The sequence below is a fragment of the Muntiacus reevesi genome, chromosome 2 (assembly GCF_963930625.1).
Source record: "Muntiacus reevesi chromosome 2, mMunRee1.1, whole genome shotgun sequence".
Classification (NCBI taxonomy): domain Eukaryota; kingdom Metazoa; phylum Chordata; class Mammalia; order Artiodactyla; family Cervidae; genus Muntiacus; species Muntiacus reevesi.
Genome location: NC_089250.1, coordinates 280,030,670 through 280,042,781, shown reverse-complemented (window position 1 = coordinate 280,042,781; position 12,112 = coordinate 280,030,670). Strand labels below are relative to the sequence as shown.

General features: G+C 45.4%; 1 protein-coding gene and 1 non-coding gene across 2 annotated transcripts; one reads left to right on the top strand and one right to left on the bottom strand.

The window, feature by feature from the left end:
- Window positions 1-2,617: 2,617 nt before the first annotated feature.
- On the bottom strand, window positions 2,618-4,095 carry LOC136161834 (zinc finger and SCAN domain-containing protein 4-like). The gene is made up of 3 exons (XM_065926945.1): window positions 3,709-4,095; window positions 3,420-3,585; window positions 2,618-3,327 (listed from the first exon to the last, which is right to left on the bottom strand). The coding sequence occupies exons 1-3, from the start codon at window positions 4,093-4,095 to the stop codon at window positions 2,618-2,620; spliced, it is 1,263 nt and encodes a 420-aa protein (XP_065783017.1).
- Window positions 4,096-11,324: 7,229 nt separating this feature from the next.
- Window positions 11,325-11,428, top strand: LOC136162138 (U6 spliceosomal RNA). The gene has a single exon (XR_010661979.1). It is a non-coding gene; the product is annotated as a U6 spliceosomal RNA (small nuclear RNA).
- Window positions 11,429-12,112: the final 684 nt, after the last annotated feature.

Sequence of the window (12,112 nt, the reverse complement as noted above, 5' to 3'; positions counted from 1 at the left end):
CGGCTTAACTGCCCTGCGGCATGTGGGGTCTTCCCAAATCAGGAGTTGAACCAGTGTTCTTTGCATTGCAGGGCAGCTTCTTAACCACTAACCACCAGGGAAATCCCATGTCTTTTTCAAGTAACCACACTCAACACTTCTGACACCAGAAATGTGACTTTCTTTTTTTCTCACAACAACCAGTTCTCTGTGACACCACCTGGGCGTCTTTCTGACACTAACTGCACCTAGTGCAAATCCCTCAGGTTAAGAGCTCAGTCCCACAAGACTGGCTCCCACTTCAGAGGCCAGTTGCAAAGAGTGGTTCCCCATTACCCACAAGTTCTGTCCGATTTGGTTGCAAGTCAGTTTCCTCTGATCACCCTCCTTGAATTTGATCATTTGCTAGATCAGTTCCCAGAAGTCAAGGAAATGCTTACTTAACCAGTTTACTATATTGTAAGGGAAATGCCAAAGGATACAGATGAACTTTCAGATGAAGAGGTACAGAAAGATTGGGAAGGGTCTTTGAGCACAGAAGCTTCTATCCCTGTAGAGTTGGGACCTGCCACCCTCCTGGCACATGGATGTGTTCTTTAGCTGGGAAGAACTCCAAGTCCTGAACTTAAAAAAGCATAATCCATGATTAACTTAATCTCCAGTCCCTCTCCACTTCTAGAAGGATGGCGGGGTGGAGCTAAATGTTCCAAGTTTCTAATCATGGTTTGGTCTTTCCAGTGATGAGCCCCCATCCTGAAGCCATCCAGGAACCCACCAAGCATCATCTCACTAAGAGATGAAAAGACACTCCTTTCAACCTAGAAATTTCAAAGCATTAATTGCTTCTGTATCAGGAGCCAGAGTCCAAAACCAAAGAGCAGAACGTAACATGCTCCTTGTGTTTTTATCTCTTAGGAAAATACGAGAGTTTTCAGAGCTCTGGTCTGGGGAACTGGGCAGACTCCAATACACGTATTTTTGCTATGTTTCACAGCCCACCTCCCAGAGGTCTTTCCAAAGAAAAGCCTTCTTTAATACCAAGATTTTCAAGAATATTCACAGTAGCAAAACACCTGGAGACAGCCCAGGCAAGAAGATGGATAGGACTTCCCTGGTGGTCCAGTGGATAAGAAGCTGCCTGCCAATGCAGGGAACACGGGTTTGATCTCTGGTCCAAGAAGAGTTCACGTGCCAAGGGAAAACTGAAGCTGTACGCCACAACTACTGAGCCTGTGCTCTGGAGCCGGTGCTCCGCAACAAGAGAAGCCAACACAATGAGAAGCCTTTGCACCACAAGGAAAATGTTCCCGCTTAGTGAACTAGAGAAAGCCCATGTGCAGAAATGAAAACCCAGCACAACTAAAAAATAAATAATTTAAGAAAATAGTTAATCCTAAAAAAAAAAAAGTTCTTCTAAAGCTTGCCTTCAGAGATGGCAATGCTTTTCTTTTTTTTTTTTAAAGGAGGGCTCTACATTTATCTGGAGCATCTCCACACTATCCGCATCCAGGTAGTTCTCCCTTCTATGGAAGTATCAAGGGACTCAGAGAGATGTCAGATTTACCTATTCCAGAATTCAGGCATTTCTTTTTTTTTTTTTTTTTAATTCAGGCATTTCTATGTGGCACCTTCCAGTTTCTCAGTGAGACTGAACCCTAATTTCCTACTGGAAACCAGTTCACAACTGTATTCCAAGTAAGTGGCATATATGCCTTTGCCTTGGCGGTACACAGAACCCACTTTTTGCAAAGTGAACTTTCAAACTGATTCTACGAGTAAGCTCCCTCTACACCCATAAGCTCCATCTACTGGAAGAAATTAATGGAACACATTGGACTTCTCTGGCATTTGTTAATAAAACTGCATCCTGCAACTTTCAGTACCAGTCTTATTTAGGTCCAGTTCGCCTATCAAATTTTAAGCCACTGAATTTAAGAAATGATTATATATTTTTAAAATATAAAGGGTTCCTTTCTTCGGTTAGGCTTCTTTTCTGGGTTTCCATCTCTGCTCACCTTGTTTAGGTGCCTGTGGATGCACTAGAGGTAAAGGGTGTGAGTGGAGGACAGGGAGCAGGCAGGGAAAGTCTGAAGGGACCACTGCGAGCTAGCGTTTGTGTCCGGACTTGGAACTAACTGTCTTCTCACATGAGGCACATGTCTAAAGTTTAAAGAATAAACACCAATATAACACATCCATTCATTTGAGAGACATTATTGTTTATTTGAAATGTTCCAGACATTTGTCTAGGCAACCAAGGTACTTAAGTGAACAAAACTGAGAAATTCCCTGCCCTCCATAAACTTGCATTTTGGGAGGGTGAAACAAGAAATGGAAAATACAGTTAAAAAATTCTATTTAACATTTTTTTCTTTTCCTATTTTTTAATTTGTACTTTTTTTGGGTGGCATGGTGCAGCATTTGGGATCTTAGTTCCCTGACCAGGGATGGAACCCATGTCCTCTAGTGGAAGCACAGAGTCCAAACCACTGGACTGTCAGGAAAGCCCCCATTTTTTTCTTTTTTCTTTAATTATTTTTATAAAGTATAATCTAAATAGAGAAATACTATGGAAATCTACATCTTCACATACACATTTATACCCATTACATTGGGGCCGCAGCCAAGGAAGACTGATTCAGTGTGGAGCACGCTTGAGGGCAGTTTTCTGGTGAAACCTAAGATGGCGGTGGTAGGTGGAGGACTGGCGGAAGCGTCTCTGGCAGAGGGAACACTCGTAGGGCTTCTCTCCCGTGTGGGTTCTCTCATGAGCCCGAAGGTTGGTTTTGTGGGTGAAGGCCATTTCACATGCGCTGCACGCGAAGGGCTTCTCTCCTGTGTGAATCCTCTGATGCACATGGAGGTCTGATGCCTGGAAGAAGCCTTTGCCACACTCGGCACAAACACATGTCCTCTCATTATTGTGTCTTTTCTGGTGAACTCTGAACCGAGAGGAATGCCTGAAGGTCTTGGGACACCTCTCACATCTGTATACTTCTGGGGCTCTATGGGGCCTTTCCTGGTGTTCCCCACGTGCAGAAGTCCCCTCAGAGCTCTGACGGGTAGAAACAGGCTCAGGGGTGACCTGGTCTGCTTCCACCTCCATGAGGACATCTTGAGAAGAGGGTCCTTTCAGGAATCTGTCCTGAAGCCTGGAGGGGCCTGGGCCTGCTCCTCTTCTGGAGCTTCGTGGATTCTCCAGAGAAACACCTCCTTCTTCCAGCCTCGGACGGTTCTCTTCTTGGACAATGAGTAGGGAAGGTATTTGATTGCTTGGACCAGTAATGCTGTCACTTACTTGATGAGTTTTCACAGAAAATTTGCCATCATTTTCTTTATCTTCATTTTCTGTAGGGGGCGAAAAAGTGACTCAGTGAAGTTACCCCCAAGAAAGAGCCCACATGGGCCACCCCACTGGGATCTGGGCTCTGCCCACTCACTTTGTCCTGTTTCCAGGGACGTATCTTGAGGAGTCCAGGAGGTTGTCCCCGCATTCTCTCTTGTTGGGGTTCCCGTCGACAACTGTTTTGTGAAGTGAATGATGACTTGTCTTAAGGGCATATTCTCACAAAAGAGGGCTTCCTGTCCCTGCATGTGGACGTGGACCTGTGAACAAAGCCTGGTTACCATCTGTAATAACTCTTCTTTCTCTACTTCCAGGTAACTCCAACAGACTACTTATTCCTGACACTCCCACGCCCCTCACTCTGGGTCAGAACCCCTACTTACTAAGCCGGGTGTCTCCATGCCATCGTCCGTCAGATCCTCCATGAGCTTCTGCAGGTTTCTGCCACTTGCATTCCATTTCTCCTGTAAAGTGGACCTGTCACTGCAGTGCCCGCTGATCATAAACTGCTCCAGGACCAGACGAGAAATTATTTCATCCTTGCTGTGTTTTTCTGGCTGCAGCCATGAGTGAAATAAGTGATAGAGTCTTTGCAGTTCTTGTCTTGCACTTGAGTTATTGCTCTCTCGAAGTAAGTTGAGCTGAGAGCTGGGGAACTCAGGGATCCCCTCTTCTTCCTGGACGGCAGATCCTTGGGTGGGTGAATTTTCTGACCCAGGATCCCTCCTGGATGGTCCACCTTCAAAGGAGATTCTGCGGTCTGAAGCCATTCTTAACAAGAATTCTCAGAGAGCTGCAACTTGAGGGATTCAGTCTCCACTGACTTGTTTCTTGGGCAATCTCTTTCAACAACCGTTGGGTGTTTAAGGACTGCAAAGCTAGAGACAGAAGAAATATGTAGTTATCTACAACACTGTCATAGTTGAAACAAAAAAAAATCCAGGTTCAACTGAGTTCATGGACCAATTCTACTAGATATTTAGTGAGTAAACAAATGGAGAAAATGGCAACATTATGAGTAATCCCAGAAATGTAAAATAAAACTACAACAACAAGCTACAAAATCACTACCCCCCAGAAGCACTAGAATAAAATAGCTGTGGCATGGATTGGAGGACCTGGAACTCTCAATCGCCGCTGGTGAGACCTCACATTGGAAATGCTTTGATTAGTATGTGATAAATCTGTATTTATGCATTCCCTGTGACTCATCAGTTTTACTTCTCTACCTGTACTCAACAGAAAAATATATTCATGTGCATCACAGACATATACAAGAATGTTTATATCAACATAATTCATGATATTTCCATGCTGTAAATAATCTAAGTGTCCAGCATTAAATGGGACAGATTACAATTAATTGATGTCAAGGTACATTTGATAGACTGAGAAGAAATGAACTCCTCTATGCAACAACATAGAATAATCACAAAACACAGTGTTAAATGAAATAATCCAGGCACTAAACTATACATTCTGTTTCTTCTCATTCATGTTCATTGAAAAGCATTTAAGTATTATCAATGTTATTTAGGATGTTGGTTACATTTTTAGAAACACTGGTAGATCCTGGAATAGGTACTTATGGAGGACCCCATCCCAGTTTGCCTGGGACTAATGAGAGAGTTCCTGGGATGTTGAAGTTTCAGTTTTGGTGGGCGACAGTCTACCTCTTGATCTCAGAGGGAGTTATACAGGAATGTTTCTCTGTCAAAATCCACCAAGCTATATATATACATACTTTCACTTTTTCTTTTTTCGGTATATGCATTACATTTCAATAAAAACATTCAACTTAACTTAAAATAATAAGGAGGGGGTGGACTTCCCTGGTGGTACACTGCATAACAACCCCCCTGTCAATGCAGGGCACACAGTTTCGATCCATGGTCCAGGAATATTCTACATGCCACAGAGCCATGAAGCCCGGGTACCATGACTACTTAGCCTGCGTGCCGCAACTGCTGAAGCCTGTGAGCCTGGAGCCTGTCCTCCACAACAGAAGAACCCACTGCAATGAGAAGCCTGTGCACCACAACTAGAGAAAGCCCATGCAGAGCAACAACGACCCAGTGCAACCAAAAAATAAAAATAAAGAAGTAAATAGTTTTTAAAAAGAGTTAAACAGGAAATGGGGGACCTTCCTTCGTGGTCCAGTGACTAAGGCTCAACACTCTCAATGCAGGGTGTCTGGGTTCCATCCCTGCTCAGGGAACAAGATCCTCCTGCATACCACAACTCAGACCCAGTGTGGTCAAATAAAGAAAGCAAAATAAAAAAAAAAGAAAGAAAGAAAGCAAAATAATTATTTTAAAATAATAAATGAGTCTTAAATCATAATTGGAATTGACTGAACTGAATGAAGGCAATGATCTAGTATCAATACAAAGATATCCCTTCAGTCATAAGAAAACAAACTATTACAAAAAAAGGACAATAAAGTGAATGAAATAGGCAGGCTGGAATCCATACACATGATCATCTTGGGTTGGAAACTCCGACAGCAGACACAAGTCTGCAGATCCAGCCCAGATACACCCTGTGTCAGCTTGATGATACATTCCTTTAAAAATTTTCCCTTTAATTCCACCTCTTCTCTCTTTTTCTATCAACAATTACCCTTCCTTATGAAAAACATTTGTCTTTGCTTCACTGATATTATCAAAGTAATAATTTTATATTGATCTGTCTCTAATGCCTGTCCTTTTCCACTGGAGTGTAGGATTCAGAGGTGAAGCTTGCATTGCGCAATACTGGTTTGTAACTGTAAAGCATATGATCTGGGCAACCATAGGCAGAGGCTTCCCTGGTGGCTCAGAGGTAAAGAAACTGCCTGCCCAGCTGGAGACTCAAATTTGATCCCAGGGTCAAGAAGATCCTCTGGAGGAGGGCATGGCAACCCACTCCAATATTCTTGCCTGGGAAACTCCATGGAGAGAGGAGCCTGGCGAGCTATAGTCCATGGGGTCGCAAAGAGTCAGACAAGACTGAGTGACTAAACAACAAGAACCATAGGCACATCCCTTGGGATGTCAAACAAAAGATTTAATCCTCTTACTATATTATTGTTCTAATTGTGTTTTCTTTTATTTTTCTATACGATTAACATTTCAAACATTATTTATTTATTTTTTTGGTTCAGCCATGGGCCTTGGAGTCGAACCTATGCCTTCAGCAGTGAAATCGCAGAATCTTAACCACTGGACTACCAGGGAAGTCTCTGGATTTGTTTTTTTTTTTTTTTTAAGTAAATTCATGCTACAAGATTAGAAAGTGGGGGTGTTTGTTGGGATTGATATGTGGGCTTCCAAATACCTAATTAATTTCTGTTAACTGATATCATGCTTTGTGTCAACCTCACCTGGTGATCTGATCAGATTAGCCGCCCTGATCTCGTCAGTGAATGAGGCAGAGATGATTCTAGGAAAAACCCTACAGGAGAACACTGAACACATCTTTGCCCTCCCCCTAATCAGGACTTCTGGCTCAGTGAGAATTGCCAATGCAGAGACAGAAGAGATTTGGGTTTGATCCCTGAGTCGGGACGATCTGGAGAAGAAAATGGTAACCCACTCCAACATTCTTGCTCGGAGAATTCCACGGACAGAGGAACGTGGCGGGCTACAGACCACCAGGTCTCAAAAGAGTTGGACTGGACTCAGTGTGTCTAAACAGGAACAACAAGGATCCACTTATCACACCTATTCAGCCAACCTTTTTAAAACGCTCATCTGCTTAGGTCAGACTCCACAAATTCCCTCTATGGCTCCCTCTTGCTCTCAGTGAAAAGCACCGAGTCCTTCCTGATCCCACCAGGCTTTGCCTCTGCTTGTCCTCACCCCTCCCGCCCCATCTTAGGTGTAGTGGCTAGTTATCTACATCCATGTTCATTGGTTTCTATTGTTGTTGTTGTTGTTTTCTGGTGTAATACCCCTGGGACTCCGTATGAGTTCTCTTTTCTTTGGCCATGTGGCATGTGGGGTCTTAGTTCCCCAACCAGGGATCAAAGCCACACTCCATGCATTGGAAGCTCTGAGTCTTTACCCCTGGACGGCCAGACAAGTCCCAGGTGCTCTCTTGGTGGACTTCTCCAGACATACACAGACCACAAGGTCACATTTGCAGCCAGGCACTCAATTTCAACAAGCAAGGCTGCGGAGCAGCATTATGGCTAAGACTTGGAATTTGAAATTGTCATATTTAGACAAGAAATGAAATGTAATGATGTATGTTGATGTATGCTAACTAGAACTAGACTTATTGTAGTGATTTATTTTCCAATGCATGCAAATATCATGTCATATGTAGTACGTCTGAAACTAATACAATATATATGGCTATTATATCTCAAGAGAAAACAAAACAACTACCCTTCCCCCACCCCACATTGCCAGTGTTCTTAATTAGGAGCCCGGAATTTCCAAGCTGTGTGATCCCATGCATGATGCCATCAGGCCTCCATCCTTGTCATGGGGGCTCTGATCTCTAAGGACACCCAGTTCAGAATTGCCACAAGAACCAAAACAATTACTACATATGAAGCACATGGAGTATTCACTGGCACATGGTAAGCACAGAGTAAAAGTCCGCTAAGTAACCGACACACACCCTTTCACTTTCAGCCCCACCCTCACCTCAATTGGCCATGAACCTCCACGTCCATCCGGACCTCCAGGGGGCTTCCCTGGGGGTTCAGCAGTAGAGAATTTGCCTGCCAATACAAGAGACTTGGGTTTGATCTGAGTCATAAAGATCCCCTGGAGAAGGAAATGGCAACCCATTCTAGTATTCTTGCCTGGAGAACCCCACGGACAGAGGAACCTGGCAGGCTAGAGTCATGGGGTCGCAAAGAGTTGGACATGATTTAGTGACTGAAAAAAATTAAAAACCATGCCAGACACAGACTTTCCCAGGAGAAGTTGACTTCAGTTGGGCCAGATTTTGCACGGCCTGATCAGTGGTTCTGACAGACCATCCCCCATGCCCGTGAGGCATCCATGTCTTTGTATCTAGGAATTTTCTCCCCAGAGCTATGTGTACAAACACAGGAGTGCACACTCACACACACACATGAAATGGCAAATTTTCCTTTTGTTCAGGAAACTCACCTCCCCCAGAAGACTGAACTCCACGCTGGGTGACCCTGAGCTGAAGGCTGAGGACTCTTCCCTGTATGACGCCCCTTCTCATGAGTTCATCTGATGTGCCCACCCAAGGCTCCTCCCTTTTATAGGATCAAGGACAGTAATGCATTTAAAGGCCTGATTGGATAGTGTGCCTGTTGATGGGATCTCCATTGGAAGCTTCATTAGCGGCAGCTCTCAGGCTTCCCAGTAGTATTACATACCAGCCCTGGGCCTGGGGCAATAGGCCACAGCCAAGCACTTCTATTTCTGCAGTGAAATGTAACAACACTTGCATTGAAGTGGGGATAGAAAGTATAATCTCAGGTGTGTTCTGGTCAAGTTCTGTCATCGTTTTTGTTTAGTCTCCAAGTCGTGTCTGACTCTTTTGTGACCCCATGGACTGTACCCCACCAGGCTCTTCTGCTATGGGATTTCTCGGGCAAGAATACTGGAGTGGGTTGCCATTTCCTTCTCCAGGGGATCTTCCCAACCCAGAAATCGAACTCTGGTCTCCTGCATTGGAAGGCAAATTCTTTACCATTGAGCCACCTGGGAAGTCCCAAAGTTTTGTCACAAATGAGTCTTATACAAACTTAACACTTTCCAATTTTCCAAGATCTGTGGATTCCAAGTGAAGCAGAGAGTAAGGCTAATATTCCCTCCTTCTGGGAATTCCCTGCGGGTCCAGTAGTTAGGACTTGGCACTTTCACTGGTGAGGGCCACGAGAACTAAGATACAGCAAGCCGCGAGGCTGGGCCAAAACAAAAACAGAGACAAAGGAAAAGTCTCTCCTGTGCTGCTGAGTCCGAGGGTGCCCCTAGGATCCCAAAGAAAGTGTTCCTAGTCCAACAAAGGAATCACAGGGCTGGAAACCAAGATCATTTCGTGGGAAGGGAAATAGCAGTGCTTATGTTAGGTAAAGAAAGTGCACGATGTTTGATGGACTTGTGGGGAGGGAGGAGGGGGAAGGTGTTTACATAGCGACTGGCGGCGCCTGGTCTGAAAATCTGGTGGGGGTGTGTTGTGTACTCACTCGGGGGAAGGCGGGAGGAAGGGATTTCAGGAAAACCCAGCACTTCTGTTTCCTGACTAGTGGAGTGGGTGACGAGAGGAGAGTTAGGGAAGCAGACGGAGAGCTTTCTGAGAGAAGGGACTTTTGGAGTAGTCCTAATATTATCTGCTTTCAAGTTATATCCAGAATCTGTTACCCCTCCAGCGCCATTATCCCTCCCTCGGATTAATGAGGTCAGCCCCTGACTGACCTCTCCCATCAGTCTTTTTTGCTGTCAGGGAGTGGGGGGTGCTGTTATGTAGCTTGCAGGATGTTAGTTTCCCAGCCAGGGATAGAACCCAGGGTCATAGCAGGGAAAGCTGGGGTCCCAACCTCTGGACCTCCAGGGAATCCCCTCACGAGTCTTTCTATTCCTGAAGCAGTCATCAGAGGGACACTTTAAAAAAACATTTAAAAAAAATTGTTTTTCCACACCACGTGACATGCAGGATCTTAGTTCCCCAACCAGGGATCAATCCCGACCCCCTGCTCAGAGTCTTAACCTCTGGACTGCCAGGGATTAAGTCCGGATCTGTCGTTATTAATAAGTCCGGACATGTCCCTCGTCTGGGGAAGCTCCCAGTGGCTCAGACTGCCTCTTGTAAAGAACTTCTCCACTTCCCTTAGCCTCGCAGTTTCATATAATTCCATAAAAATGAATTATCAGCAGTGTGAAATTAACACGAAAACCAAGCCATACCAAATGCAAGCTCGTTTATGGCATCAGATTCAATGGACCTAAAATACCTGTCAACTCACCCTTAGCATTTGCACGCTGTTTCTGGGCTTGCCTCGCCCAGGCAGGAGCGTGTGGTGATACCACAGTGTAGAAATGGGCGTGCTGGCCCAGCTCTGGGGTCCTGGGCATCTCAGCCCCTCCTCTTGCCCCTTTGCTTCCTCCGTGCCACCCTCGTTGACGCTGCTGTTCCCAAACCCCAAGGCTTCACCCCCATCTTAGGCTTTTATCCCCTTTCCCTCTGCCTCTGGGAGAAGAACCCTGGAGTTCTCCTCGAATCCTCTCCAGGCCTTTTTTCTCAAACATCTGCTTCTCAGTGAGAACTGCCCTGGACCCGTTTTCTACAACTCAGCACCTCCCCACCCCCGCCCCAGTCTCTCTCTATTTACCCTCTCAGCTTTTTCTCCAGAGCCCTGATCTCCATCAAACTCTATATTCTCCTTACGTGCCTTGTCTATTGCCTGTCAGTCCCCATTGGTAGGAATTTTGTTTCTATTTTGTTTGGCTCTGTTATCTCCAGTGATTTACAGAGCATTTGGGATTTGGCAGGTCTCATTAATGATATGTCAGTTTGAAATGAATATTCCAGGTGTGAGAGAGTGTGGCCTGACCTACTGTGGCTGCTGCAGGAAAGGCAGAATCAGACTTACGGACTTGGTTTATGGAGTGGGAACCTCAAGACAGTTTGGGGTGTGGAAGAGATGGTCTTCTTGGGAGGGCTGCTGATCACATCTCAAAACTGCAGGGACAAACACAGCTGATAGCAACTAGCAGAGTCCTGTTGGGAACTGAGTCATCTCAGACTTGTCTTGATCAGAGTCCTATGCTGCGGGGAGGAGGAGTTAAAGCAGAGCAGTTTCTGGGGAACTTCCTGCTGGCCCAGTGGTTAAGAATCCACGTGTCAGTTCAAGGGACACAGGTTCCATCCCTGGTTGGGGTAGTAAGATTCCACATGTCCTGGAGCAACTAAGTCCACGGGCTGCAACTACTGAAGCCTGGGAGCTCAAGACCTGCGTGCCACAACTGAGACTCGAGGCAGCCAAATAAATAAAAAACATTTACAAAGAAAGAAAAGTGGCTTCATGCTCATTTCAGCAGCACATTTAATAAAATTGCAACAACACAGAGGTTAGCATGGCCCCTGCGCAAGGATGACATGCAAATTCGGGAAGCATTCCATATGTCGTGCCCTTCCTGTCCTGAAACCCTTTGCTAATTCACACACACACACACACACACACACACACACACACACAAGCGGTTTCAGCTACGTGGCGTTGGGACACTCAATGACTTCCTGTATAGACTGAGGAGACGTCACGCTGATGAGCAGTCCTGGCTTGTCAGGCCAGGCCCTCTCATCCCACAGACTTTGGGGATCACAGCTCAGAAGGTGCCTCTACAAAGAGATGAATCTGGTGGCCTATGGTGGTGAAAGCTGGACTCCCTTCCCTGCCCTGCCTAGTCATTCCACATGTGTGTGTCCTCCAAGGCTTCTGGCCTGAACTTGGTCTTTCCTCCACACACACACAGGGCAACTCATACATCCAGGGGGAAATAACTAGACATGGAAGAAGAATGGCAGCCTCACAAGTCATAGTAAGTAACATATGCTACACGGGATGAAGAACTGGAAGAAAAGCATAAGCAAATAAAATTAAGGGGGAAAAGCAAGCCAGGAGGTGAGGACAGCAAAAGCCATAGGAGCAAGAATATATGCTTTTTAGGAAAAATGTTGGTTATAGATAACATTGATAAAGGACAGAATAGAATACAGAGGAGGATGCATGTGTGTGTCCTCAGTCGCTCAGCTGTGTATGACCCCGTGGACTGCAGCCCACCAGGCTCCTTTGTCCATGAGATTTCCCAG